The sequence below is a fragment of the Nyctibius grandis genome, chromosome 21 (assembly GCF_013368605.1).
Source record: "Nyctibius grandis isolate bNycGra1 chromosome 21, bNycGra1.pri, whole genome shotgun sequence".
Taxonomy (NCBI): domain Eukaryota; kingdom Metazoa; phylum Chordata; class Aves; order Nyctibiiformes; family Nyctibiidae; genus Nyctibius; species Nyctibius grandis.
Genome location: NC_090678.1, coordinates 11610 through 38122, shown reverse-complemented (window position 1 = coordinate 38122; position 26513 = coordinate 11610). Strand labels below are relative to the sequence as shown.

Here is a 26513-nt window from a genome sequence, read left to right as displayed (position 1 = left end):
CATTGTTGGCCCACAAACCTGTATAGGGAGAGGAGGAGGCTCAAATCGTGCTGCCTGACTGTTTCCAGCTCAATAGCAGCTGATTTTAGATTACAACATCGAGGGGATCAGAGAAGTGTCAGCCAGGGGCTTTGTTTCTTTCCTGTGAATCTTGCTGCTGTAATCACATGTGATCTCAGTGAGCCATCTTCACAGTCTTTGCTCCCCCACCCACCCCAGGCTACAACCCTTCACACCATTGCTGGGAAATAAGTGTGAGTCAGGCCAGGTACCTGGGAGCAGAATGTGGCTTGATGAGAAATGCCTCCAGAAGTGGTGTTCATGAACCCGCAGCTCTGCTTGTGCCCAGTTAATGTGTGTTTCTGTCTCTGAGCTGCTGTGTCAATATATGTATATGTCTAATGTGTGTATTTGCTGGGGAGTGTGTATGTATAGTGGGTGGGTTCAACTCTGCATACTGTATGTGTATGTGCTGGCTGTGCGTGTAGTTTTCTCTTACTAATGTTGGGGTGTGAGAAGCATGCCTAAATGGGGACATGAGATAAGGTAGCTTACACTGCTGAAACGCCTCCACCCTATGCCATGGTAGGCAGGCTCAGACTGGCTCCATGTGCCAGCAGGCAGCATGCCCCAGCACCTATTGCACTGATGCTGGATTGACCAGGCTAGGCAGAAAATGCTGCTGTGAGGAAGCTTATGCTTTCTGATTGATATCTGTGTGACTGAAACACTGCAGCTGGTTAAGCAGCTAGAGAACATTGTCTAGCTGCATTCGTCAAACTTCCCATCAACCTTTCGTTGGGCTGGCGCGGTGCCCCGCACGTACCAGAGAGGGATTCTTTGTATGTCTTCCAGAGAAAAATTGTTTCCCCTCTGTAAGAAATAACATTTTTCCATCTGAATGTAGTATTTCCTCGAGAAATATGAAGTAAGTATTAGTTTTGTGAAGACTCATCAAAAACAACCCACTCCTTATACATGTGCTGTTCAGCCCTTGGGGAAAAAGAGGAAAGAGTCATCTGAGGTCTCAGCTGAACGGCAACCCCAATTACCTCTATCCCATACCTTCTGTTCCTCTGCAGGCCTCTTCATGAACTGACCCCCATCCCAACTACTCTCCTGAACCGGGTGTATTTTCCTATTGCTATGCTGCTACTCAGGACTTTGCTAGGAAATTCTCTTTGTAATTTTACTCCTTGGAACAATTTTTTTCTCTACTTACACTGATGGTCTTTAATTGAACTTCATTGACCAGGTTGTTTTCTTGCATTGCCCTTCAAATTCAGTTTCTTCCTGAGAGTGGATAAAACCATGGCGAGATACAGTGACTGACATACAAAAAAAAACCCTCACCACAGATATTTTGACCAAAGCCCTCTCATTCCTGCCCTGCAGCCTCCTGCTAGCTCACCCCTGAGCTCCCATCACAGCTCTGCTGGTGTTTCCACCTCTCCTGCTCCTACAGCATCCCAGTCCCGGACTGGGACATGGGCTTTGGGGCAGTTTCAGACATAGTTCACCTGTTGCCTGTATGTTCCAGAGAAAAGGAGGCAGAAACTGAGAGAGACAGTAAGAAGGGTGGTTGCTTATGGAAACAATATACTTATAGCATTCTCTGAGAGACACATGCACATACTTCATTATTGCTATTCTTAGATAGGGACCAATGTTAGAATAAAACAAGATAAATAGATAGCACAAGAAAAGGGCAAATGCACAAATCTGTAACTCCTCTCTTTGCTAGAAAGCCTGGGTGCCCAGGCAACATAAATCAGAAAAATAAAGTAGGTTTGTGGCCTAGATGCTGGGCAGGAGTCTTTTTCCAATTAGAGCAATAAAAGAGGACGAGGCCAGAAGTGTTATGGGAAGTGGGACTAGGAAACCTTAGATGACTTTCTGGGGGTTTTCACGTCTCTCACGTAGCACCGAGGTAGGTGCAGGAAACAGAATTTTCAATATGATGCTACTGCTCGTGGTTTACTCTCCAGCGTCTTGGTTTCTGCAGAACTATTCATTTTTTTTATGAAGGTTACTTCCCCTTCACAAGTGATTGTTAAAGTATTAAATGTTGGTTTCTGAAGAGTTATTTTTTTCCAAAGGTTACTTCCCCTTTGCAAGCGATTATTAAAGTATTAAAAACTTTTGACTTTTGATTAATTGACTAAGTTAATCAGGAAAGTCTTCAGAGACATTAGCTCCAACCTATATTTCACCATGCTACAGGGTAGAGGTTAAAGGCAACTTTGGTTTTATGCCATGATCGCTCCAGTGCTGTGTCTGTGCTCTCCTAATTGGGTAATTCTGCAGTTTCCTCCTGTACATCTCTCTGTGTTCATCTTTTTTGTCTATTCACCTGTTATCCCTTTTCCTCTGGTACTTTGCTGCTGCCTTTTCCTTACTTTTCTCTTTTATTCCTCTGCCTTGCCCTTCTAATCTGTTAGTGCTTGCTTTCTTCACCTCATTATGCCTTTTCCTTTCTTTTTGTTTTTGCCTTCTGCCTCTCCATTGATTCTCTTGTCACTCTCTTAACACCCTGTTGTCTAGGGCCAAGCTACCCCCCACCCATCATCTTGTTTCTCTCTTTTATCTTTCCTCCTTTTTCTCCCTCATTCTCAGCTCCTCTCAACAAGAAAAGTTGTCTGGTGGGGGAAGCATCTGGTCCATGCTTGCTCTCATTCTCTCTCCTTTGTTCTGAATGTTCTTTTGTTATAAACACAACAAAGAGAAAAGCACAAAATCATCTCTCAAGGCAAACACTGCGTAATAATCCTCCTTGTCCCTGCTCCTCTTATCTCTGAAGAATTTATTCTTCAGGCAAAATAATAAGAAACATGAGAAAGGATTCACTAAACTTGGAGGGGAAAGAGAGAGACTTGGAGAGAGCTTCATCGGATGGGGCAGCACCACCGAACTGAAAGTTGGGTAGATATGACAAAGCAGCTAGTGTAGGGTGAAATACAGCTTGCCAGGAGTTTGGACAGCAGAGAGATAACCCTGTGGTTGATCAGTCCCTGTCAACCAGTCTCTGTTCCCATGAAGTTGTGGAGGCATGGATAGGATCAGAAAATTTATTTTTTTTTTTAGCACACAATTTCTCGTGCCTTCTCCCCATTTGTCTCCTGAGCCAAGGACTTGTGTATATGAAATGTGTTTGCCAGAGAACTTTACTTGTTGGAGCTCCACTGACATTCTCAAAAAGCCACAGTAAGGTGTTTCTGGGGGGTCACTTGCCAGCTCCAGCCTCTGGGATAAATTAAGAACAGGCTTGCCTGTTGCTGGGGCTCTTGGTTAATGCTAAATAGGCATTCTCTGATAGAAACAGCTTTCCTCAGAACATACAATTTCCCTGGAAATGAGATGTTAGTTGGCATGCACTAGTTTAGACATGCAAGTGTTCTCAAAGCTAAAAAGCAAAAAGCTTGTTAAGCGAAAGATGAGCCTTTCCCTATCCCCATAGCTCCATGGTTAGGATACTGGTGTTTTAATGTGCGGCAGCCAGCATCAATTTTTACCTGGGGCTGGCTCTGCCTGGCCCTTCCATTAGAAATCTTATGTCTGGCTGGCCACTGGCAACCTGCAGTGGGCCTCCATCCTAGTGCAGTTAATGTACTTTGCATAATACAGAGTATTATATTAAAAAAAAAAAAAAAGACTAGGTGGATAGTTTTAGTTGGTGCAGTATCAAACAGCTCTGCTAAGGCGGTATTAAGGTACTTCCCCCAACACCTGAGCTTCAGAAGAATTATCATCTGTGATGTGGGAGGTAGGTGTGTGTCCTAGGACAGAAACAAAACTGATATTTAGGAGGAACAGGCTGTGATGCAAACTTCAAATTTAAATACTTGAGCACGAGCAGGTGAACTCAGACTGGGGCAAAACTCACTGAAATGGGAAGGTGGGGTATTTTCCCCACATTCCTTAGGGAAATTTGGTTTTCGGTGATGCATTTTGAGCTTGTGTCTCTTTCTTACTGCTGTTTACTCCACCAGCTCTGTAAAGATAAGGAAGTGCCACCCACTGTGTTCTGCATCATGTGTTAGAGATTTAATTTTCAGCTAAACTCTTACTGCTTCTAAGTTGGACTGGTAGCTACGTATGTATTTAACCTAAACTTTGAATTTGGATTGCTCAGCAGTTACAAGAGTCATATGGGTCAAGAATAAACTAGGAATGAGACCATTTCATAAGAATGCTTTTCTCAGTCTGGAGATTACGTCTGAAAATTTGGATGTGCTTAGAGCCTCCCCAAATATGGCAACTTCCCATACTCACCAGTAAATTAATATTTCTGGAGCTAATGCCAGGGTTTGAGACAGCTGGATGATCAGATTCGAGGTGGAGTTTGCTGTGCTTGCAAACAAATGGAAAGTAAGCTAGGACAAAGAAAAATAAATATGAGTCAAGATTAGTCAAAGAAAGAGTGTTAGGGAAGTAGGGCCGAATCCAGCAGCCTGATAGAGGCAAGCTGCCACAGCTCCTTGCTCCCCGGTGAAACCAGTATCAAGGCTGAGCATGTATTCCCAGTAGGCACATGCACACAAAACCCCATATATACACAGCCACCACACAGATCTACACAGAGCATTTACACAAACACAAACAGCACCAATGGCCTCATCCTGTTCCCCTCCCAGACTGAGCAGGTCCACTAGTGGGAAATATACATTTGTATGCATACACATATAGACATACACATGAGGTGGATCCTTCCAGGAGCTGGGCTCAGACACTCAGTCTGCCCCTGGATCCCAGTCTCCCCAGTTGCCGGCACCTGAGCATATGAGACTCCAAGGCTGCAGCCCCACTCCTGTTGCTGGTACAGACTCTCACACACACACACAAGCATGTGCACGGCTGGCCAGGACTCTCCTAGTCCTTCCAGTAGCCAACCTGCCATGGCCTCACCCTTGGAGACACAGACACCAGTGGAGGGGGTGGAGGGTGCCCCCAGACCCCATGGTCTCTCTGGCAGACGGCTGGGACTGTCCCAGTCCCTCTGAGAGGCAGCTCTTCCCTTAGAGGTACCCCCTGGCTCCCTGGCCACTTCACTTGCTTACCTGCTGGTCCGGCTGGATGTTCCCCAGTGCTCACAGCCTCACCTGCACACCCGCACTCGCTGCACCACGGGCACACGAGCCCCTGTGGCCTGGCACTCAGAACCCCATGCCCCCAAACAGAGAGTACCTCACCCAGGAAAAGAGTTAGAAATAGAATTTAATAACGAGATAGGACAGACTGTGCTGATCAAGTGCAGGGCAAGGCTGGACACATGTGCTGGCCAGCCAACAGTTTACATGCAACTGGCCCTTTTTTCTCCTTATCCCTTCCTTACCCCTCTTTGTTCCTCCCCTAAACATCCCATAGTAAGTCCTGTGCAATCCCAAAATGCCCTTCCCCTGCACCCTTGTAATGTGTCCGGTGCCCCTGTAGGCAGCCCCCCCCTCTCCCCCAGCCTGAAAGGTGCCTCCAGCTGCTGACTCTTTGTGATGGGTTTCACACCTGGACAATGGGGCTGATGGCCTCTCCTGGGACAGCCCTGTGAAGGGCAGGCCCAGGCAGGGTGTCCGTTCCTCTCAGTCCTTAATCTGGGTTGCCACCTGCCATTGTGCCCCTGTGCTCCTCCGGGCGTGTGAAAATGGGGCCTTTGATGTGCTGATGGCTCCTGTGATGGGCCTAGGAGTGGCTGGGGCAGGGTGTTATTTGGGCTCCTCCTCCTCCCATTGTCTCTCTGTGCTTCTTTGTGGGTGTAAGAGCTTTTATCACATAGCCTAAGAAAGAGGACTGTGCAGGCTTTCCTTGCCCTTTTACACAGTTTTTTTTTCTGTTGGGAATAATATTTTACCACCACCATGTAAACAGCCATGAAGGGAGTGAGGGAAAATATCACCCCATTTGACCTGTTGATTTCCAGTTATGTGTGGTCACGTGACCATGCCAAATAAACAGCACAAGTGACATTAAAATAGGATCGTTACAGGTCCCCAGAATCTGGTGACAAAAGTGATGGCTGGTCCCAAGATTTCTAAGAACGAAAAAACGGTGTAAGACAGCTTCCTCCCCACCCCTGGCCCTGGCCCTGGCCCTGGCCCCCCCGTCCCGGCTCTGAGCTGTTGCTGTTTTCTGGAGCCAAAATGCTTGGCAGATTCTTAATTCAGTGGAGACTTTTATGGTTTGACAGCGGTTTTGCCTGAGACTCAAAGCACAGCTCTTCATTACTCTCCTGGAAGAGTTTGGCGATTGCTTGGCCTGAAGGATGGACAGCAAATGAACATGAGGTGCAAGTAGTGCAGTTCGGTTGGAAGGGTGCAAGTTTGGGGCTAAACGCAGCTGCAGAGTCATAGCTCCAGCTTTGCCCCCATAGATTCTAGCTTTGTAAGAAAAAATATATTTTAAAAACAAAACAAAACAACCAAAAATTCCCCCCCCCACCCAACCCAATTACCCAGAGCTGTGCCTCATCCACAGCTTTGGGAGGCGGAACGAGTGCCCACAGCGCGCAGCGTTTGACTTCAGGCCTCCGCCCGTGCTGCCCGTCCCGCTGCTTTAAGCGCAGATCGGCCGCAGCTTGACGCCGCGCAGCTCCCTTCACGCACGTCGCCGCTATCCTGTCATCAGCTGACATTTGCGTGGCATCAAAAGCGCGGTACACGCTTCCCCTCCGCGCTTGTGATTTTTTCCCAGGTGCTCTCTCCGCAGGCTGGCAGCCGGAGCCGCGAGCTGCCCGCGGGCTGCCCGCCCTGCCGCCCCCGCCCGCCGCGTACCATGGCAGCCCAGCCGCGCAGCACGCACGCTGCCGGAAGGCCGCTGATGTCAGATTTAAGTCAGAAAGCGGTGTGAGCTCAGAGGGCTTCTTCGGGTTTTGGTGGTTTTTTGGTTTGTTTCTTTTTTAATTTTTTTTTTCTGGTCACTGCGGGATGCTGCGGCGTTGGCGGCCGTCAGTTACTCGCCGTCCTTCGCCGACCATGGATGCCAAAAAGGCAGGGAGGGAGCGCGGATTTAATCTTGTTCTTCTTCCTCCGCCGGCAGCGGTGCGGCCGCTGCGAGGTGGTTGCCGGCGGGCAGCTGCCGCTCGGGTCCCCTGCGTGCCTCTGCGGAGGGCAGGGGAGGCGGGGGAGGTGGTCGCGACTGGCGGGTGGTCGGGATTCGTCGCCGTCTCATTGTCGGTTGCCGCCGGGTGTCTGTTGGTCGTGGCAAAGGTGGATGCGGCGGTGGTGCCGGCAGGCCGCGGTCCTTCGGCGGGTGGCTTGGGAAGAGCCCCGTCTGCGGGAGGCGGGGGGTGGGGGGAGCTGTTTGGGAGGGGTCGGTGCGGGTTGTAAGATTGATTTGTGTTCGTGCGTGTGGCCTGATGATCCACAGGATGCGCCATCCGTAACGATCAGGTTTATTTTGCTGGCCGGGCAGCACTCGTTTGTCCCAGGATTCGTGATGCTAAAAGGGGGATTACTCTTAAAGGCATTTTTTTTTTTGGTGGTGATGGTATGGCTTATAATAAAAGTAATTTTAAGTTTCAAAAAGCAAGCAAAGCATATCCTCTCCCCCTTTCTCCTTTGGAGAGCGGGCGATAGAGTGTGTCGGTATCGTAGTCCATCTGCAGCTACGAGCGAGGTGTGCGCCACTGGAGTGAGCTAATGACTGCGTGTGTTTGAACGCATCAAGGGGGGAAAGCAGGAGGGCGTGAGGAAAGAGGGAGACAGCACATATCCAGCTGAACCGGGTGCAGGATGCCAGGGGATTACAGTTACACAGGAACGGCAGAATCGGGGAAGCCCGGGGTCGTCACGGCTGTATTGATGGGAGATGCGGGTAGTGTGAGAAGATGAGGCAGAGGAAAGCAGAGCGTCTGGTCAAGGTCGCTCAGAGGAGGGCTGAGAGGCCGCTTTAGCTGGATTCAATAAGTTGTACTGCTCCGAGGTTCTGGTCAGTGAAGGAGAGAGGGGGCTGGTGAGAAGCACCTCCTGGATAACGAAGGCTGTTGAGGCCTGTGGTCAGAGGGAGGGGTGGTGGTTTGAGTTCCTTGCCGATGTACAGACCTCAGCCTTGAGCCTTTGGGTAAGGCGGGTGTAGCTGTACTATTTCTGAGCTCCTTGTTTGCGTTTTGGGAAGTGAGGCGCTTCCAGCAGTAACAAATTATCCGTATATTAGATCACAGTCTGGCTCCCTGGAGGGGATTGGTCAGGCGGTGTGATGTCTAAGTCGTATAAGACTCGGTAGGAGATGAACAGCAGGCAACGGCCAGGAGAAGGGAGTATGAAAGAGGGTAGAAGACCTAACTTCCTTATAGCTTTTGTATGTACCATGTAGGTAAGGGGTACCGACAAAGCGGGTACCCTATGGTCACTGCTGTACCCCGAAGAAAAAGGCCAGCTATGACCACTGCAAGCCATGACAAAGCAGAGCCCTGGGGGGAAAAGATGCTCTTATGTTGAGTCACTGTTGAAAATGTGGGGAGCTGGGTTTTGTCCTCAGCTTTGCTATACTTGCTGACTAGGGATGACCTGGCCTGAAGTCCTAAATGTGCTTAGATGTCTTAATGCCCTTTTAGAGGCATCCAGCTCCTTTGCAAGAGCTGTGTCCTTGTGGCTCTGTGCCAAACTTGCTTGCAGCAAAAATGAGAGGAGCGGTCACAGAGCAGCAGGGAGAAGGCCTAGACCACCTAGGGTGTGTTCAAGTGTGAACGCTACCTCGGGAATCATCTGCCCCCTGCAAGGAAAGGGCCTTGCTCCCTTTGTCTCCATCACTAACCTTGGCAGAAAGAGAGCTCAGCCTGAGATGTGTACGTGATGTAGGTGGGGGAAACCATGCCTGAGAGTAATTTCCCCAGTTTCTGTTTACAGGGGCCTAACTGGTAGCTGTGTGAGTGTTGTGCAGGCCAGAAGCGCCTACATGCTTGGCTTGAAAGATTGGTAAAAGTGGTGTGAGTGCTGGCAGAATGTTATTGACAAAAATTAGGGCAGCCTTGGGAGCCCTTGCTCCTGCAGCTGAGCCGGAAAGTGAGAGACTGGAAGAGCTGTGACAGTAGGCCCCACTTTTCTCTCCTCTGCCAGCCTTAGGACAATAATTGGAAGGCCTGTGAAAAGGGACTGTTAATATTTTTGGAAAAGCTTCCAATCCCTCCTGAGACAGAAACATGGTATTTCCAAATTGTGCCAACTCAAGCACTGGCCATCTAAGTGCCAACTCCTCAGTCACCTGCTCCCCCACGCCTCCCTAACACAGAGCTGGCTTAAATGCCACAAGCTTTTAAAAATGTAGAAAATGTCAGATGCTTTTCACTGACACTTATATTTCTCAGTCTGTGGGACGTCTGAGGTTGGATCTTCAAGCTTCCTCTATGGCTCTGAGGGCTCAGCAGTTTTTTATTTGAAGTTAATAAATAGAGATTTACACACTCAAATTCCAGGGGCCGTGCTTCATTTAAAATACAAAGTATTGCCACAGCATCAAGAAAAATAAAGGGGAAGGTTGGCAGCACTGCCACCGCCTCTGTGAGGCAGGCTGCTGTGCCAGGTGCCCTGGGGCAGGGTTGGGAAGCTCTAGCCTGGGAAAAGCAGGCCTGTTGCTGAAGACTGCATGTTTTAACTGTCAGGAGTGACTGCCAGTGTAGCTCATGGGCAGATCTGAGTTTCAGTTTATGGGAACTTGTCAGTTGGCATGGGGAAGAGTTAGACCCTTGTTTCATGACATGCCAGAGATCAGCAAAAGCTTTTCTGTAAAGCGTATCAACCCAAAATAACGGACACTAATGCAGCCAGTGTATTCATTAGTAATGAGTTGAGAATAGTTGATGAAGGTCAGGAGATAACAAAGGTTCTGACAGGCCTTCCTACACTTCTATTCACAGAACTTTTTCCTGCTGTACAGTTGCATCTCCCTTTACAGGGTCTCTGTTACTGGTACCCACCCTTGCTGGATAAAAGCCCATTCCCTAGGCCCTTGGCACACTTGCACATGGCACCTATGAGCTGCAGCTGCTGTTCATGTTGAAGAGAAACTCTAGTTGTGTAGAAAGCATGAATAACCAAATTAACTAAATGTTTTCTCTCTCTTTCTACAGAAGATCACAACACCACTTATCTATGCGGTTTCCATTGCTGCCATTGGATCTCTCCAGTTTGGGTACAACACTGGTGTCATCAATGCTCCCGAGAAGGTGAGAGGAAAGAATGAGTTGGGGAGATGGTGTGAGTGAGGGGCTAACAAGAAAACAAAGGACTAGAAAGGAGAGGAGCTGTCTCTGAAGCAGCTAATTCTGGTTTAGGAAGTCAAGAAGACATTCAAAACCTCCTCTCAACTACAACAATGGACAGGAAGGGCAAGGTTTTGGGGAGGAGAGAGAGCAAGCAGAGAGGTTAATTCTCTTAATTAGGAGTGCAGAGGAGAGGTCCATCTGCCATTTCCTGGTAGATCTATATTTGATGCGTGGAGGAATGTGAGCCACTTCAGTTTTGAGTCAGAATAAACGAGCCATGGCAGAAGGAATGTAGAGAGCAGTGTGCAGAAAAAGAGTTGGGGGTTGGTAGGGATTACAGTTGCTCTAGTTAGTTTATCTCAGGGAGCATCTCAGGCTTCTTTCTTTATTTGTTTATTCATTCCTTGTGTTGGATGTAGATTCAGTGCTTGTAAAAGGGTTGTGACTGGGACACTCTGACCAAATCATCTCATGACTGCAGCCTAAGAAAGAAGAGATGAAGAAAACGAGAAATGTGATTTTCTTGTAACTATAAGATAGTTCTTCTCGAGAACTGAGTCACCAATACCACATCCACCCTGTCTCCAGGAATAGATGTCACATCACACGTTTGAGGGGGGGTGGGCGGTCCTCCCTAGCTAATGTCCTGCTGCCATCTGCTGGGGACAGATGCTCTGGGGCCATGTCCCCCTCAGCCCTTGCAGAATTTCCCTCATTATCAAAGGGGTTGCCTCGGAAATCAGCAGCACAACCTTGTCACATCCCCATGGGACCACAAAGGACTATTGTACCTAATGCTGCAGTCTTTCAGGCTTAGCTCAGTGAAACTTTGTGTCTCTTAAACTGTTTGCATCCCAGAAAGCCTGTTCCTGCTGCCAGAGTTCTGGTATTGCCAGAAATGTTCCCTTCCATTCTCTGGTCACATTTTCTTGCTCCCTCTCACTCCCAACTGTCTCTCACACCCCCTCAAGCACCACCAGTGACTCACATCATCCAGAAACATTCAGAAGATAAGCCTGTTTTCCTTAATCATCACTGCCCCACCACGTTCAGTGAAGCAACCTCTTTGTCACCATACTGCTACCCACCTCTGAACTTCTCAAGAGTTCCTCTTTCTGCACCCTGATCTTCCTCTTGTATGACTTATTGCTGCCTACTGAATTTTTAGGATCTGTCATTGCTTCTTGCCTCCATGAAAACAGAAGAAAGACCTCAGAAGTAATCTCCCCTCTCCCAGTGCAAAGTGCCTCCCACTGGATTGTAACTCTGTCCCCACCTGGTTTCTCTTGCAGATCATCCAGAGATTCTTCAACAGAACCTTGTCAGAACGGAAAGGGGTTGTTGTCTCCCCAGAGCTCCTCACTTCTCTGTGGTCCCTTTCTGTGGCTATCTTCTCGGTAGGAGGTATGATCGGCTCCTTCTCAGTCAGTCTATTTGTCAACAGATTTGGCAGGTAAGTTGGGAAGGCAGATATGAGCCATTAGGGAATTCTTCCCTCCTACAATGCAGTGTTGGGAGGGAGAGGGCAGAGGTGAGAGGAAAGGAGGAGGAGGAGGAGGTGGGAGGTGGCAGAGGCTGGGGAGGAAGGAAGCAAGAATATGTGGGCTGCAAAAAGAAAGAGTTGCAGGCCAAGGCAGGAGCTGAATGGGAATTCCTCTGTTCTCCTCCCACATCTGAGATGGGGTCATGGGTAGATTTACCCCTCTCCCAATGATTTTCCCACTGTACTGCCAGTTTAAGCTCAGTCTTGACATCTTTACCCTGGCAGGAGGAACTCCATGCTGATGGTGAACATCTTGGCCTTTGCTGGTGGCGCTCTCATGGCCTTCTCTAAGACGGCAAAGGCAGTAGGGATGCTGATTATGGGCCGCTTTGTTATTGGTCTCTTCTGTGGTCTCTGCACTGGCTTTGTGCCCATGTACATCAGTGAGGTCTCGCCCACCAGCCTCCGTGGAGCCTTTGGCACCCTCAACCAGCTGGGCATTGTTGTGGGCATCCTGGTGGCCCAGGTAGGCTTGACACAACCTGATTCTTCCCTCAGGGGAAAGGGGGGCTGGGGGAGGGTGAGGTGGGCTGCACTCACCATCAGGTGCAGTATGTTGTCCTGTCATACTCACTGGTGTGGGAGTGAGGAATCAGATCAGAGTATTTAAATCACTTTATTTCTCTCCAATTCTTGGTGTAGATCTTTGGCCTGGAGGGAATCATGGGGACTGAGACACTTTGGCCACTGCTTTTGGGGTTCACGATCCTCCCAGCAATCGTGCAGTGCGTGGCTCTTCTTTTCTCCCCTGAGAGCCCCCGTTTCTTATTGATCAACAAGATGGAGGAAGAGGAAGCGCAAGCAGGTAAGAGCTCATCTCTGAAGGGGCAGCGCTGTATCCTGCCTCCCAGCCTGCACTGAACTTGAGTGGGAGGCCAGGACTGACTCTGGAGCCTGTGATGGATCAGGGTGTGACTCCCGGAGGGCACCAGGCCTACCCTCCCATCCTTTAAGTTGCACCAGTGCCAGGAAGTGTGAGAAACGTGGCAGCCCAACAGAGACTCCAGGTGGGATTAAGATGTGAGGAGTGGCACCTGGCCTGATGGGATGTAGCAGGGCCAGCTGCTACAGCTCTGTTAGCTCCTCCTGAAAGGCAGGAAATAGGCTGACATTTAACAAGGACCTTGGAGGGTGTTTCCCTCTCCTACTGCAGAGGGCTGAAGTCAGCTCTGGCAAGCATGTGAACAGAACGAAGGGATCAAACGTAAGTTTGGAGATCAAGCAACATGAGCAGGACCGGGTCCTGGTTTCCATGCTGATCACAGTGCCCTGACCTCTGGGTTGAAAAGATGAGCAAGGCTGCATGCAGAGGCTCAGTCTTTCCCACACAGCAGGCCCAAACACTGACTGACAGGTGGTCCAGTCTTCCCAGTGTGCCCTCCCTGAAATAGCAGGGCAGAGTGGGGGTACCTGCTGGCTCTGTGTGTATTATACCTGGCATTTTTGGATTCCTCCCTCCAGTTCTCCAGAAGCTCCGTGGTACACAAGATGTGTCTCAAGACATCCTGGAGATGAAAGAAGAGAGTGCTAAAATGTCCCAGGAAAAGAAAGTAACTGTGACAGAGCTCTTCCGTTCTCCAAAATACCGTCAACCCATTATCATTGCCATCATGCTGCAGCTCTCCCAACAGCTCTCAGGAATCAATGCTGTGAGTTATCTTCCTGTCCCATCTTCTGGGCCTACCTTATCTCTGGCTACACTTGCCACTAATGTTGAGAGAACTGTGCTTTCAAAAACCCTTTCTTGTGCCTTGACTGGAAGTCACTGTTTTGTGATAACTCCAGAGATTGCTAAGATGGAAGGTGGAGATCATGCTGGCTTTCACTTTTCCCATACACACCCTGGCAAGACATTGCAGCCTTGCATTAAGTGAATGAACCTTGACAGGAAGCATGCTGCTTTATACTGCTGAGTGCTTCTTAGAAACTCCCTGTTGGGCGTGCAAGCCATTAGGCAGGGAACAAGAGGCATGCTCTCAAACACTGGAATCATGACGGTGTCTAACTTTTGCTTCTCTTCCCAGGTATTCTATTATTCTACCGGGATTTTTGAAAGAGCTGGTATCACACAGCCTGTGTATGCCACCATTGGAGCTGGCGTGGTAAACACAGTCTTCACTGTTGTGTCGGTAAGTGGAACAGGACCTTATGGTGAGAGGGCCCGTGTCTGCCTGGGCTTTTTTGGGAGACGTGACTGAAGACAAGTAGCCAGGCTGTAGCAAAGCGTTGGCCTAGGCAATGGCCTATAAGAACAAAGAAAAGAGTGCATTAAAAGCATTGTGGGAGAGGAGGCGGGGAGAAAGAGGTATTGTTAACCTTTTAGAAGAAAGGGAGGGTGAAAAGGAGTGCATGGGGGAAAAGAATGATGAGAGAAGGCAGGAGCAAGAACCAGAGAGGAAAAACTTGTGCCAGATGGAGCAGCCTAGTGACCTGCATTGAGATCACGACTGACGCTGAGGGCTACAGGCAGATAAAAGAAAGAGGTGCAGAGCACACTGAGGAAGGGAACCTCTTCTGCTCTTACTGCCAAAGTCATGGATTTTTTTCTCCTTCTGCTATGTTTCCAGCTGTTCCTGGTGGAGCGTGCAGGGCGCAGGACCCTTCATTTGGTTGGTTTGGGTGGCATGGCTGTATGTGCTGTTCTTATGACTGTCGCTTTAGCTCTGAAGGTGAGTAATTAGTGTTCTGGTCCAGGAGACCCCATCAGGGAACCTAGAAGACTATACATCTGCCTTGCCCTGCAATTCTGCCCTCTAGGCAGGTACAGCTGGGGCTAGAGCTGAGTGTGTGGTGGAGAGCACAACTTCCTAACTGTGGAAACTGTGCCACAGTGTTCACAGTGCATCTGAGAAAGTTGTGACTCTGGAGATGACATTGTGCTGAGCCATATTTGCCTCTCAAATTGCAGCTGATCATGTTTTGTTCCCTTGCAGGACGTTGTGGAGTGGATCAGATACATCAGCATTGTTGCCACTTTTGGCTTTGTGGCTCTTTTTGAGATTGGCCCTGGCCCTATCCCCTGGTTCATCGTGGCAGAACTCTTCAGCCAGGGCCCACGGCCTGCAGCCATGGCAGTGGCTGGTTGTTCCAACTGGACCTCTAATTTTCTGGTGGGAATGCTCTTCCCCTATGCAGAGGTAAAGAACCAGTTTGCAAAGCATTGTGAGAGTGCTGCAGCATTGGAATAGGTGTCCAGAGAGTGGTTGTAGAATCTCCATCCTTGGAGACTTTAAAGCTTGACTGTATGACCCTTAACAACCTGATCTCTCCTCGAATTTGAGCAGAGGGCTGGTCAGTCTTCCCAGAGGTCCCTGATTCTGTATTCTGATTGTTACTGAAGGTTGAGTTGTGGCTCACCTTGTATTCTGCTATCTTAACTGCTTGTAGCTTACAAATAGTTGGAAGAGACATCTTAATTAGCACACCAAGGCTCTCCCTTTAAAAGTCACAATTTTAGTCACCCCCAGGAACATTAAAGCATTTCAGAAGCCCACAGGAACCTGATTTCATTTTAAAAAAGCTCTGTGTTGAGAAAAAGTCAGTAAGGGTATTGTTGGAGAAAGGTGTTAGAATTTTGACCTGTCAACAGCAAATGACCTTGCATTTAGGTTTATGACCTTTTCAAATTAAAATCTCCTGCTTTTGTCCTCCCTGCAGAAAGTATGTGGTTCCTATGTCTTCCTCATCTTCCTTGTTTTCCTGGTCATCTTCTTTGTCTTCACATTCTTCAAAGTGCCGGAGACCAAGGGCAGGACTTTTGAAGACATCTCTAGGGGCTTTGAAGGGTAAGCAGAAGGCAGCCCCACATCACCTGTAGAGAAGAACCTCATGGTGGAGCTGAACAGCATGCAGCCTAACAAGGAAGTTGCCTAAGAGTCATGACATACCCCTTTGACTCCTACGTTATTAAAGGAATGAGCAAAGAAAACCATGAGAACCGGGACGTTTTTTCCCCCCCTCAATTGCTCCTATTTTCTTGTTTGCACCCACATACTCCCCCATTCTGCCAGGCTTACCAGCATTAAGCAAATCTGATATGAGTGATCCCATTTTCAAGTACTGGAAGGCACCTGGCACTTGCAAAAATAATCTCATCTTCCCTATCACAAACATCAGAACAGAGAAGACCTTGCAATATTTTTGCTTTTCTCACCTGTAATTGCTATTTGGGTTTAACATACTTATGCACACAGTGACCATTATCTATTTGAATCTAATTACTATTTTTGTAGTGAGTTGAAGTGACCCACTAAACAAGTCCCCGGCCCTTTGAGTCTACTGTGTGTGTGTGTGCGCGCGCAGTGTTACACTGGAATTTAACAAGCCTACCAAAAAGCCATCCGCTTGCTTTTTCCTATCCAGTGTGCACTTTTTTCAGCCTCAGGAAAAAGGGGACCAAGTTACATGCATATTTTTTCCTGCTCTTTTATTTTTTTTTGTATAGACAGACTGAAAGTGTACTTTTACTTAAGTTTATTTATTTGTATGTCACTTTGTAAATATTTACTTTTTAAATGGTGTACAAAAATGTACAGATAATGAAATTGATGATGTTTAAGAGAAATAGCTATTCTAACAAAAGATGCTGTACACTTGAGGTGCAGTAAGACTGCAAAGGAGAAATGTGGTACTAAACAGGAGGTTGGGCATTTTGGATGGTATGTACAACAGAGCCAGTTATGCACATCACCTTTAAGTTATTTGTGTCCTCTGGAAAGACATTCGAAGAATTGAATACTAGCGAGAAGAGGTATGTTTGCTTGTCCACCAAAATCTCTGTTGTTTGGGATGTTTTTTGTGGTAATTTTAAATATTGTTCCCAAATGTTGATTGGAAAGTGGTACTGCAGCAAATGGCTATTGTTAGTTTATATTTTCAGTCATGGTTAAGTAGTGTGTGGGATGACTGAGGGTGGTGATTGCAAACTGGAAGGTAGCTTTTCCTACCTTCATTTTATTTTTTTTCTGGCTTTTCTGCTGTATTCTAGTAGGTCAGAAAGTCTGAAGTTTGCAGATTGTTACTTAAAAGTGTGCAAGGATAAAAAATATTTTCCAAAGCTGTATTTTCTTAGCAATTGTTCTTAAAAATACTGGACAGAGGCATGTAGCGTGACCCTTCTGGACACAGCCATGGTTGGTTATGGCATGTGTAAGTTCGTAAAGGTAGAGGTGCAGGACTAGGGACCAGAGCTACTGGCACTTGCTAGCTTAGCAGTGTGAAAGGTCTGTACTGCTCAGTCCACTGGTTCGTTGCAGGCCAAATGTTTTTGTCCCATGTGTCCTCTCTGGAAGGTCTGCATGATGTTGTGATGCTCACCAGTGTGCAGCATGCTGTGTAGATGTGTACAGCTCTGTAATACTGCCTCTGTTACAAGGGATAGGGCAGACAGTAATTGTACATCAGTAAGCACTGGTGTCCCCGCTTGTTGTACCGCTAGGCAATTGAGAGTATGTATACACCTGCCCTTGCTGCCCAGCTAGCACAGTTCGGTTCAGGAAGGCAAAAAGTAGCATGGTGTACTTGCAATCAAGGGATGGGAGCTTTGCTTCACTGACTGCAGTGCTCTGTCGAGAGAGACTCCAGGCTCACGTCTGTCCAGACCTGCACAAACTATCTAGTACAGAGGTAGGTCCAATTTAAACTCCATCTCTAAGATATTTTGCGTTTTTGGACTTGATCAAACTCGGGTCTACCTGCAAACTCATGCTGGAGTTCATTGCTGGATATCCTAGAAGAGAGGCAGACCCACAGATTCCAAGGTGGGTAAAAAGAAGAAAGGCTCAGAAAGGCAGGAATTACAGCAAAATTGTTGTAGCATGGATAGCCCCAGCTTTCTTGGCTGTCACGGTTTAAAGCTGGGCCGGCTATTAAACCTGTGGCAGATGCTCTCTGTTAACCCTCTCCCCCCCCCACCCTAACGGAAAGGGAAAAGGGAGAGACTTACAGGTTGGAAAGTTAAAACAGTTTTAATAAACTATAGTAATGAAAAAGAGTATAATAAGAATAATAGAAATAATCAAATATATACAAATATATACAAAACCAAGATTGAGAGCTTGGAAATCCTCCTCAGGCAGAGTTGCTCCCCCCAGAACAGGCAGAGGGGAAAACGCAGTAGCTCCCCCCAGCACAAGCAGAGGGGAAAATGCAATAGCTCCTTCTGCCATCACACCTGCAGGCTTTTAACTGGAGAATTGGCAAAGATAGTACCAATCAGTGGGAGACAGGAGGGCCCCTCCCTCCTGGGCCCCACCTCCAGGAGGCAGTGGGTTAGTGATAAATAGGAAAGTGAGAAGGAGGTGTATGGGATGGAATACTTCGTTGGTCAATCTTGGGTCACCTGCCCTGTCTGCTCCTCCCTGCAAGTGCGACCCCCCTTCGGCTCTTCACTTGTAAGCAGTGAGGAATTTAGCAGTGACCTTGGTTTCTCTAAGACTAATTGGCCTGGTTTGGGCCAAACCAGGACAGCAACATACTGCTTCAGAGCAGGTCAGAGAAGTTCCCATTGATGCATACTCTGCGGACGTGTGTCTGTCACTTTCAGTAACCAGAGTGATGACATTTCTACCTTCCCTAATGAGAAACAGTTGCAAAGATCAGTAAAACTTGCTGCTGTGAAATACTTCCTGTGATTTCATTTGAAATACTCCAGCTTTGCACAAGGCAATCCTATTATATCCCATTCTCCCTAGCTTTCTATCAGGCTTCCATGCCAGATATTTATTCTCAGAAGTCATATATAAGACTTCTTTCCCAGTTACACAGATTTTTGTGCCCTTTCTGTGACCCTCTAGGGCTTCCAGACATGATATTTCTATATGGCCCTCTATATGTTAGGAAATTCCCCCTACAGCTGTGCATAAGAGCATTCCATGCTTTGCATCAGAGATGTGTGTTGGCTTGGACCGAAATGTGTAGGTCTTTCTCACATGGTATCTATTTTATTTTTCTGTGACAGCATTGTGAATATTTTGGATGGGTTTTATATGCTTATTAATGTGGTTGTTTCCTGGTTTTAAAATAAAAACTATAGAACTATCTGGTTTGGATTTCACCTTTACCCTGTAGGTCTTCTGTTTCTTACTCCTTTATCACAGCCTGAGACTGCATCCTGGAATGTCCCCGACTTCTGCCCTGCAATCTTTCTGGCTGGACCAGCACCCTGGATTTGCTGGCTTATTCTAGTGGAAATGACCATTTCTCTCGGCCTCCACACGTATCACCTTAATAAATACCCTTACTAGTATTCCTTAGGAGTTTTTAAACTGAAAAGATGTGCTTCTCTGGCTCTTGTTTGCCCAAATAGTTTTGTTTGCATCCAAATCTTTTCCCAGTGTTTTTCAGTAACAGGAGGGGAGAGGGAAGTGGCTGGAGGTTAGGAATCCTGCCCAGAGCTAAAACACCTGAGACTTCTGCCACTGCCCTCTTCTGAGAGGGGTCCTCAACTTCTCTGCCACAAAGGTGAAGAAGGAGCCCTTCCCCCTGTAAATGGTGCTTTGCTCTCTCTGTCTGGCATGTGGCCTTAATGTCCTCCTTGCCTGTGTATGGTCAGTACTGGGTGTCTGAAAGGATCAGGGTGGTGAAAAGGAAACCCTGCTGCCTTGAGAGAGGCCAGTCGCCAGGAGCTGCTCCTTTAACCCAGGGGGCTTGGCATTCCTCACCCCCTGGCAGGTCGGTGGGGTGCTCTTAACCCATGGCTCTCTTGCCTAGGGAATACTGAGCACACACATATTGCCATGAGGCAACAAGCTCTTGTTCTAGTGCACTCCTCTCCTTGTCCTAAGCAATCTTACAAGCCCAAGGACTCTGTACCTGCTGTTTCACAGGCAGAAACTATGAGGACAGTTCATCAGAAAGTAAGGAGATAAAATATCCTTCAGAGGAAGAGGGTGGAGGGAAGTGAGAAGGAAAAGATGACAGAACAGAAAGTGCCCTAGAGGAAGAATCAAACAAGCCCGGAGACCCATTGTTCTTGGGGCTGTGAAAGGCCTCACATAGGACGATTGGAGGCAGGAATAACCTACAGGGCTGGCACCTTTGTCGTGGGAGCAATCTGCGGATATTCGTATTTTGGAGCCAGGCTCTCGGCCTTTTTTCCTGGACATAGTGTGAAACGTTTGGACTTTTCGGTGGGTAAACAAGCCCGGAGCCCCACTGTTGTTAGGGCTCTTAGAGGGCTGACATGGGACGATTGCAGGCAGGAATAGCCTACAGGGCTGGCAACTTTGTTGTAGGAAAAATCTGGGGACGTTCGCATTTTGGAACCAGGCTCTCGGCTACTTCTTTTTGGGACATAGTGTGAAACGTTTGGACTTTTCGGTAGGTAAAAAACCCAGAGCCCCATTGTTGTTGGACTGTGAAAGTGCTGACATGGGACGACTGCAGGCAGGAATAGCCTACAGGGCTGGCAACTTGGTTCTGGGAGCAATCTGCGGACGTTCGCATTTCCGAGCCTGGCTCCTGGCCAATTCTTTTTTTCGACATAGTGTGAAACATTTGGACTTTTCGTTAGGTAAAGAATCCTGGAGCCGCATTGTGGTTGGGGCTGTGAAAGGCCTGACAGGGGACGATTGCGGGCAGGAATAGCTTACAGGGCTGGCACCTTTGTTCTGGGAGCAACCTGCGGACGTTCGCACTTTGGAGCCTGGCTCTCTGCTATTTTCCTTGGACATAGTGTGAAATGCTTGGACTTTTAAGTAGGTAAAGAAGCCCAGAGACCCATTCTTGTTGGGGCTGTGAAAGTTTTGACATTGGACAATTGAAGGCAGAAACAGCCTACAGGGCTGGCACATTTGTTGTGGGAGCAATCTGCGGACGTTAGCGTTTTGGAGCCTGGCTTCCGGATATTCCTTTTTTTGGTCTTAGTGTGAAACGTTTGGAATTTTCAGTAGTTAAACTCCAGGCTCCAAAACGCGAACGTCCGCAGATTGCTCCCACAACAAAGGTACAGGCCTTAAAAGATATTGCTGGCTGCAATCGTCCCGTGTCAGCCCTTTCACAGCCCCAAAAAACGTGGAGCTCCAGGCTTCTTTACCTACCCAAAAGTCCAAACGTTTCACACTTACGGCCGAGAAAAAGCCGAGGCGAGACCCAGGCTCCAAAATGTGAACGTCCGCAGATTGCTCCCACAACAAAGGTGCAGGCCTTAAAAGCTATTGCTGGCTACAATCGTCCCATGTCAGCCCTTTCACAGCCCCAAAAACGATGGGGCTCCGGGCTTGGTGACTAAGCCTAAAGTCCAAACGTTTCACACTACGTCCGAGAAAAAGCCGAGCCGAGATCCAGGCTCCAAAATGTGAACGTCCGCAGACTGATCCCACAAAAAAGGTGCAGGCCTTAAAAGCTGTTGCTGGCTGCAATCGTCCCATGTCAGCCCTTTCACAGCCCCAACAACCATGGGGCTCTGGGCTTGTTTACCTACCCAAAAGTCCAAACGTTTCACACTACGTCCGAGAAAAAGCCGAGCCGAGAGCCAGGCTCCAAAATGCGAACGTCCGCAGATTGCTCCCACAACAAAGGTGCAGGCCTTAAAAGCTGTTGCTGGCTGCAATCGTCCCATGTCAGCCCTTTCACAGCCCCAACAACCATGGGGCTCCGGGCTTGTTTACCTACCCAAAAGTCCAAACGTTTCACACTACGTCCGAGAAAAAGCCGAGCCGAGAGCCAGGCTCCAAAATGCGAACGTCCGCAGATTGCTCCCACAACAAAGGTGCAGGCCTTAAAAGCTGTTGCTGGCTGCAATCGTCCCATGTCAGCCCTTTCACAGCCCCAACAACCATGGGGCTCCGGGCTTGTTTACCTACCCAAAAGTCCAAACGTTTCACACTACGTCCGTAGAAAAAGCCGAGCCGAGAGCCAGGCTCCAAAATGCGAACGTCCGCAGATTGCTCCCACAACAAAGGTGCAGGCCTTAAAAGCTGTTGCTGGCTGCAATCGTCCCATGTCAGCCCTTTCACAGCCCCAACAACCATGGGGCTCCGGGCTTGTTTACCTACCAAAAGTCCAAACGTTTCACACTACGTCCGAGAAAAAGCCGAGCGAGAGCCAGGCTCCAAAATGCGAACGTCCGCAGATTGCTCCCACAACAAAGGTGCAGGCCTTAAAAGCTGTTGCTGGCTGCAATCGTCCCATGTCAGCCCTTTCACAGCCCCAACAACCATGGGGCTCCGGGCTTGTTTACCTACCCAAAAGTCCAAACGTTTCACACTACGTCCGAGAAAAAGCCGAGCCGAGAGCCAGGCTCCAAAATGCGAACGTCCGCAGATTGCTCCCACAACAAAGGTGCAGGCCTTAAAAGCTGTTGCTGGCTGCAATCGTCCCATGTCAGCCCTTTCACAGCCCCAACAACCATGGGGCTCCGGGCTTGTTTACCTACCCAAAAGTCCAAACGTTTCACACTACGTCCGAGAAAAAGCCGAGCCGAGAGCCAGGCTCCAAAATGCGAACGTCCGCAGATTGCTCCCACAACAAAGGTGCAGGCCTTAAAAGCTGTTGCTGGCTGCAATCGTCCCATGTCAGCCCTTTCACAGCCCCAACAACCATGGGGCTCCGGGCTTGTTTACCTACCCAAAAGTCCAAACGTTTCACACTACGTCCGAGAAAAAGCCGAGCCGAGAGCCAGGCTCCAAAATGCGAACGTCCGCAGATTGCTCCCACAACAAAGGTGCAGGCCTTAAAAGCTGTTGCTGGCTGCAATCGTCCCATGTCAGCCCTTTCACAGCCCCAACAACCATGGGGCTCCGGGCTTGTTTACCTACCCAAAAGTCCAAACGTTTCACACTACGTCCGAGAAAAAGCCGAGCCGAGAGCCAGGCTCCAAAATGCGAACGTCCGCAGATTGCTCCCACAACAAAGGTGCAGGCCTTAAAAGCTGTTGCTGGCTGCAATCGTCCCATGTCAGCCCTTTCACAGACCCAACAACCATGGGGCTCCGGGCTTGTTTACCTACCCAAAAGTCCAAACGTTTCACACTACGTCCGAGAAAAAGCCGAGCGAGAGCCAGGCTCCAAAATGCGAACGTCCGCAGATTGCTCCCACAACAAAGGTGCAGGCCTTAAAAGCTGTTGCTGGCTGCAATCGTCCCATGTCAGCCCTTTCACAGACCCAACAACCATGGGGCTCTGGGCTTGTTACCTACCCAAAAGTCCAAACGTTTCACACTACGTCCGAGAAAAAGCCGAGCGAGAGCCAGGCTCCAAAATGCGAACGTCCGCAGATTGCTCCCACAACAAAGGTGCAGGCCTTAAAAGCTGTTGCTGGCTGCAATCGTCCCATGTCAGCCCTTTCACAGCCCCAACAACCATGGGGCTCCGGGCTTGTTTACCTACCCAAAAGTCCAAACGTTTCACACTACGTCCGAGAAAAAGCCGAGCCGAGAGCCAGGCTCCAAAATGCGAACGTCCGCAGATTGCTCCCACAACAAAGGTGCAGGCCTTAAAAGCTGTTGCTGGCTGCAATCGTCCCATGTCAGCCCTTTCACAGCCCAACAACCATGGGGCTCCGGGCTTGTTTACCTACCCAAAAGTCCAAACGTTTCACACTACGTCCGAGAAAAAGCCGAGCCGAGAGCCAGGCTCCAAAATGCGAACGTCCGCAGATTGCTCCCACAACAAAGGTGCAGGCCTTAAAAGCTGTTGCTGGCTGCAATCGTCCCATGTCAGCCCTTTCACAGCCCCAACAACCATGGGGCTCGGGCTTGTTTACCTACCCAAAAGTCCAAACGTTTCACACTACGTCCGAGAAAAAGCCGAGCGAGAGCCAGGCTCCAAAATGCGAACGTCCGCAGATTGCTCCCACAACAAAGGTGCAGGCCTTAAAAGCTGTTGCTGGCTGCAATCGTCCCATGTCAGCCCTTTCACAGCCCCAACAACCATGGGGCTCCGGGCTTGTTTACCTACCCAAAAGTCCAAACGTTTCACACTACGTCCGTAGAAAAAGCCGAGCCGAGAGCCAGGCTCCAAAATGCGAACGTCCGCAGATTGCTCCCACAACAAAGGTGCAGGCCTTAAAAGCTGTTGCTGGCTGCAATCGTCCCATGTCAGCCCTTTCACAGCCCCAACAACCATGGGGCTCCGGGCTTGGTTACCTAAGCCAAAAGTCCAAACGTTTCACACTACGTCCGAGAAAAAGCCGAGCCGAGAGCCAGGCTCCAAAATGCGAACGTCCGCAGATTGCTCCCACAACAAAGGTGCAGGCCTTAAAAGCTGTTGCTGGCTGCAATCGTCCCATGTCAGCCCTTTCACAGCCCCAACAACCATGGGGCTCCGGGCTTGTTTACCTACCCAAAAGTCCAAACGTTTCACACTACGTCCGAGAAAAAGCCGAGCCGAGAGCCAGGCTCCAAAATGCGAACGTCCGCAGATTGCTCCCACAACAAAGGTGCAGGCCTTAAAAGCTGTTGCTGGCTGCAATCGTCCCATGTCAGCCCTTTCACAGCCCCAACAACCATGGGGCTCCGGGCTTGTTTACCTACCCAAAAGTCCAAACGTTTCACACTACGTCCGTAGAAAAGCCGAGCCGAGAGCCAGGCTCCAAAATGCGAACGTCCGCAGATTGCTCCCACAACAAAGGTGCAGGCCTTAAAAGCTGTTGCTGGCTGCAATCGTCCCATGTCAGCCCTTTCACAGCCCCAACAACCATGGGGCTCTGGGCTTGTTTACCTACCCAAAAGTCCAAACGTTTCACACTACGTCCGAGAAAAAGCCGAGCCGAGAGCCAGGCTCCAAAATGCGAACGTCCGCAGATTGCTCCCACAACAAAGGTGCAGGCCTTAAAAGCTGTTGCTGGCTGCAATCGTCCCATGTCAGCCCTTTCACAGCCCCAACAACCATGGGGCTCCGGGCTTGTTTACCTACCCAAAAGTCCAAACGTTTCACACTACGTCCGAGAAAAAGCCGAGCGAGAGCCAGGCTCCAAAATGCGAACGTCCGCAGATTGCTCCCACAACAAAGGTGCAGGCCTTAAAAGCTGTTGCTGGCTGCAATCGTCCCATGTCAGCCCTTTCACAGCCCCAACAACCATGGGGCTCCGGGCTTGTTTACCTAGCCAAAAGTCCAAACGTTTCACACTACGTCCGAGAAAAACCGAAGCGAGAGCCAGGCTCCAAAATGCGAACGTCCGCAGATTGCTCCCACAACAAAGGTGCAGGCCTTAAAAGCTGTTGCTGGCTGCAATCGTCCCATGTCAGCCCTTTCACAGCCCCAACAACCATGGGGCTCCGGGCTTGTTTACCTACCCAAAAGTCCAAACGTTTCACACTACGTCCGAGAAAAAGCCGAGCCGAGAGCCAGGCTCCAAAATGCGAACGTCCGCAGATTGCTCCCACAACAAAGGTGCAGGCCTTAAAAGCTGTTGCTGGCTGCAATCGTCCCATGTCAGCCCTTTCACAGCCCCAACAACCATGGGCTCCGGGCTTGTTTACCTACCCAAAAGTCCAAACGTTTCACACTACGTCCGAGAAAAAGCCGAAGCCGAGAGCCAGGCTCCAAAATGCGAACGTCCGCAGATTGCTCCCACAACAAAGGTGCAGGCCTTAAAAGCTGTTGCTGGCTGCAATCGTCCCATGTCAGCCCTTTCACAGCCCCAACAACCATGGGGCTCCGGGCTTGTTTACCTAGCCAAAAGTCCAAACGTTTCACACTACGTCCGAGAAAAAGCCGAGGCGAGAGCCAGGCTCCAAAATGCGAACGTCCGCAGATTGCTCCCACAACAAAGGTGCAGGCCTTAAAAGCTGTTGCTGGCTGCAATCGTCCCATGTCAGCCCTTTCACAGCCCCAACAACCATGGGGCTCCGGGCTTGTTTACCTACCCAAAAGTCCAAACGTTTCACACTACGTCCGAGAAAAAGCCGAGCGAGAGCCAGGCTCCAAAATGCGAACGTCCGCAGATTGCTCCCACAACAAAGGTGCAGGCCTTAAAAGCTGTTGCTGGCTGCAATCGTCCCATGTCAGCCCTTTCACAGCCCCAACAACCATGGGGCTCGGGCTTGTTTACCTACCCAAAAGTCCAAACGTTTCACACTACGTCCGAGAAAAAGCCGAGCGAGAGCCAGGCTCCAAAATGCGAACGTCCGCAGATTGCTCCCACAACAAAGGTGCAGGCCTTAAAAGCTGTTGCTGGCTGCAATCGTCCCATGTCAGCCCTTTCACAGCCCCAACAACCATGGGGCTCCTGGGCTTGGTTACTAAGCCAAAAGTCCAAACGTTTCACACTACGTCCGAGAAAAAGCCGAGCCGAGAGCCAGGCTCCAAAATGCGAACGTCCGCAGATTGCTCCCACAACAAAGGTGCAGGCCTTAAAAGCTGTTGCTGGCTGCAATCGTCCCATGTCAGCCCTTTCACAGCCCCAACAACCATGGGGCTCCGGGCTTGTTTACCTAGCCAAAAGTCCAAACGTTTCACACTACGTCCGAGAAAAAGCCGAGCGAGAGCCAGGCTCCAAAATGCGAACGTCCGCAGATTGCTCCCACAACAAAGGTGCAGGCCTTAAAAGCTGTTGCTGGCTGCAATCGTCCCATGTCAGCCCTTTCACAGCCCCAACAACCATGGGGCTCCTGGGCTTGTTTACCTACCCAAAAGTCCAAACGTTTCACACTACGTCCGAGAAAAAGCCGAGCCGAGAGCCAGGCTCCAAAATGCGAACGTCCGCAGATTGCTCCCACAACAAAGGTGCAGGCCTTAAAAGCTGTTGCTGGCTGCAATCGTCCCATGTCAGCCCTTTCACAGCCCAACAACCATGGGGCTCCGGGCTTGTTTACCTACCCAAAAGTCCAAACGTTTCACA

The 26513-nt window shown here is 49.2% G+C and overlaps 1 protein-coding gene across 1 annotated transcript; it reads left to right on the top strand.

The window, feature by feature from the left end:
* The first annotated feature begins 6962 nt into the window (after window positions 1-6962).
* LOC137672570 (solute carrier family 2, facilitated glucose transporter member 3-like) lies at window positions 6963-15521 on the top strand. The gene is made up of 10 exons (XM_068416864.1): window positions 6963-6977; window positions 10055-10150; window positions 11482-11642; window positions 11958-12198; window positions 12375-12537; window positions 13194-13381; window positions 13757-13861; window positions 14300-14401; window positions 14666-14869; window positions 15390-15521. The coding sequence occupies exons 1-10, from the start codon at window positions 6963-6965 to the stop codon at window positions 15519-15521; spliced, it is 1407 nt and encodes a 468-aa protein (XP_068272965.1).
* The last annotated feature ends 10992 nt before the right edge of the window (window positions 15522-26513 follow it).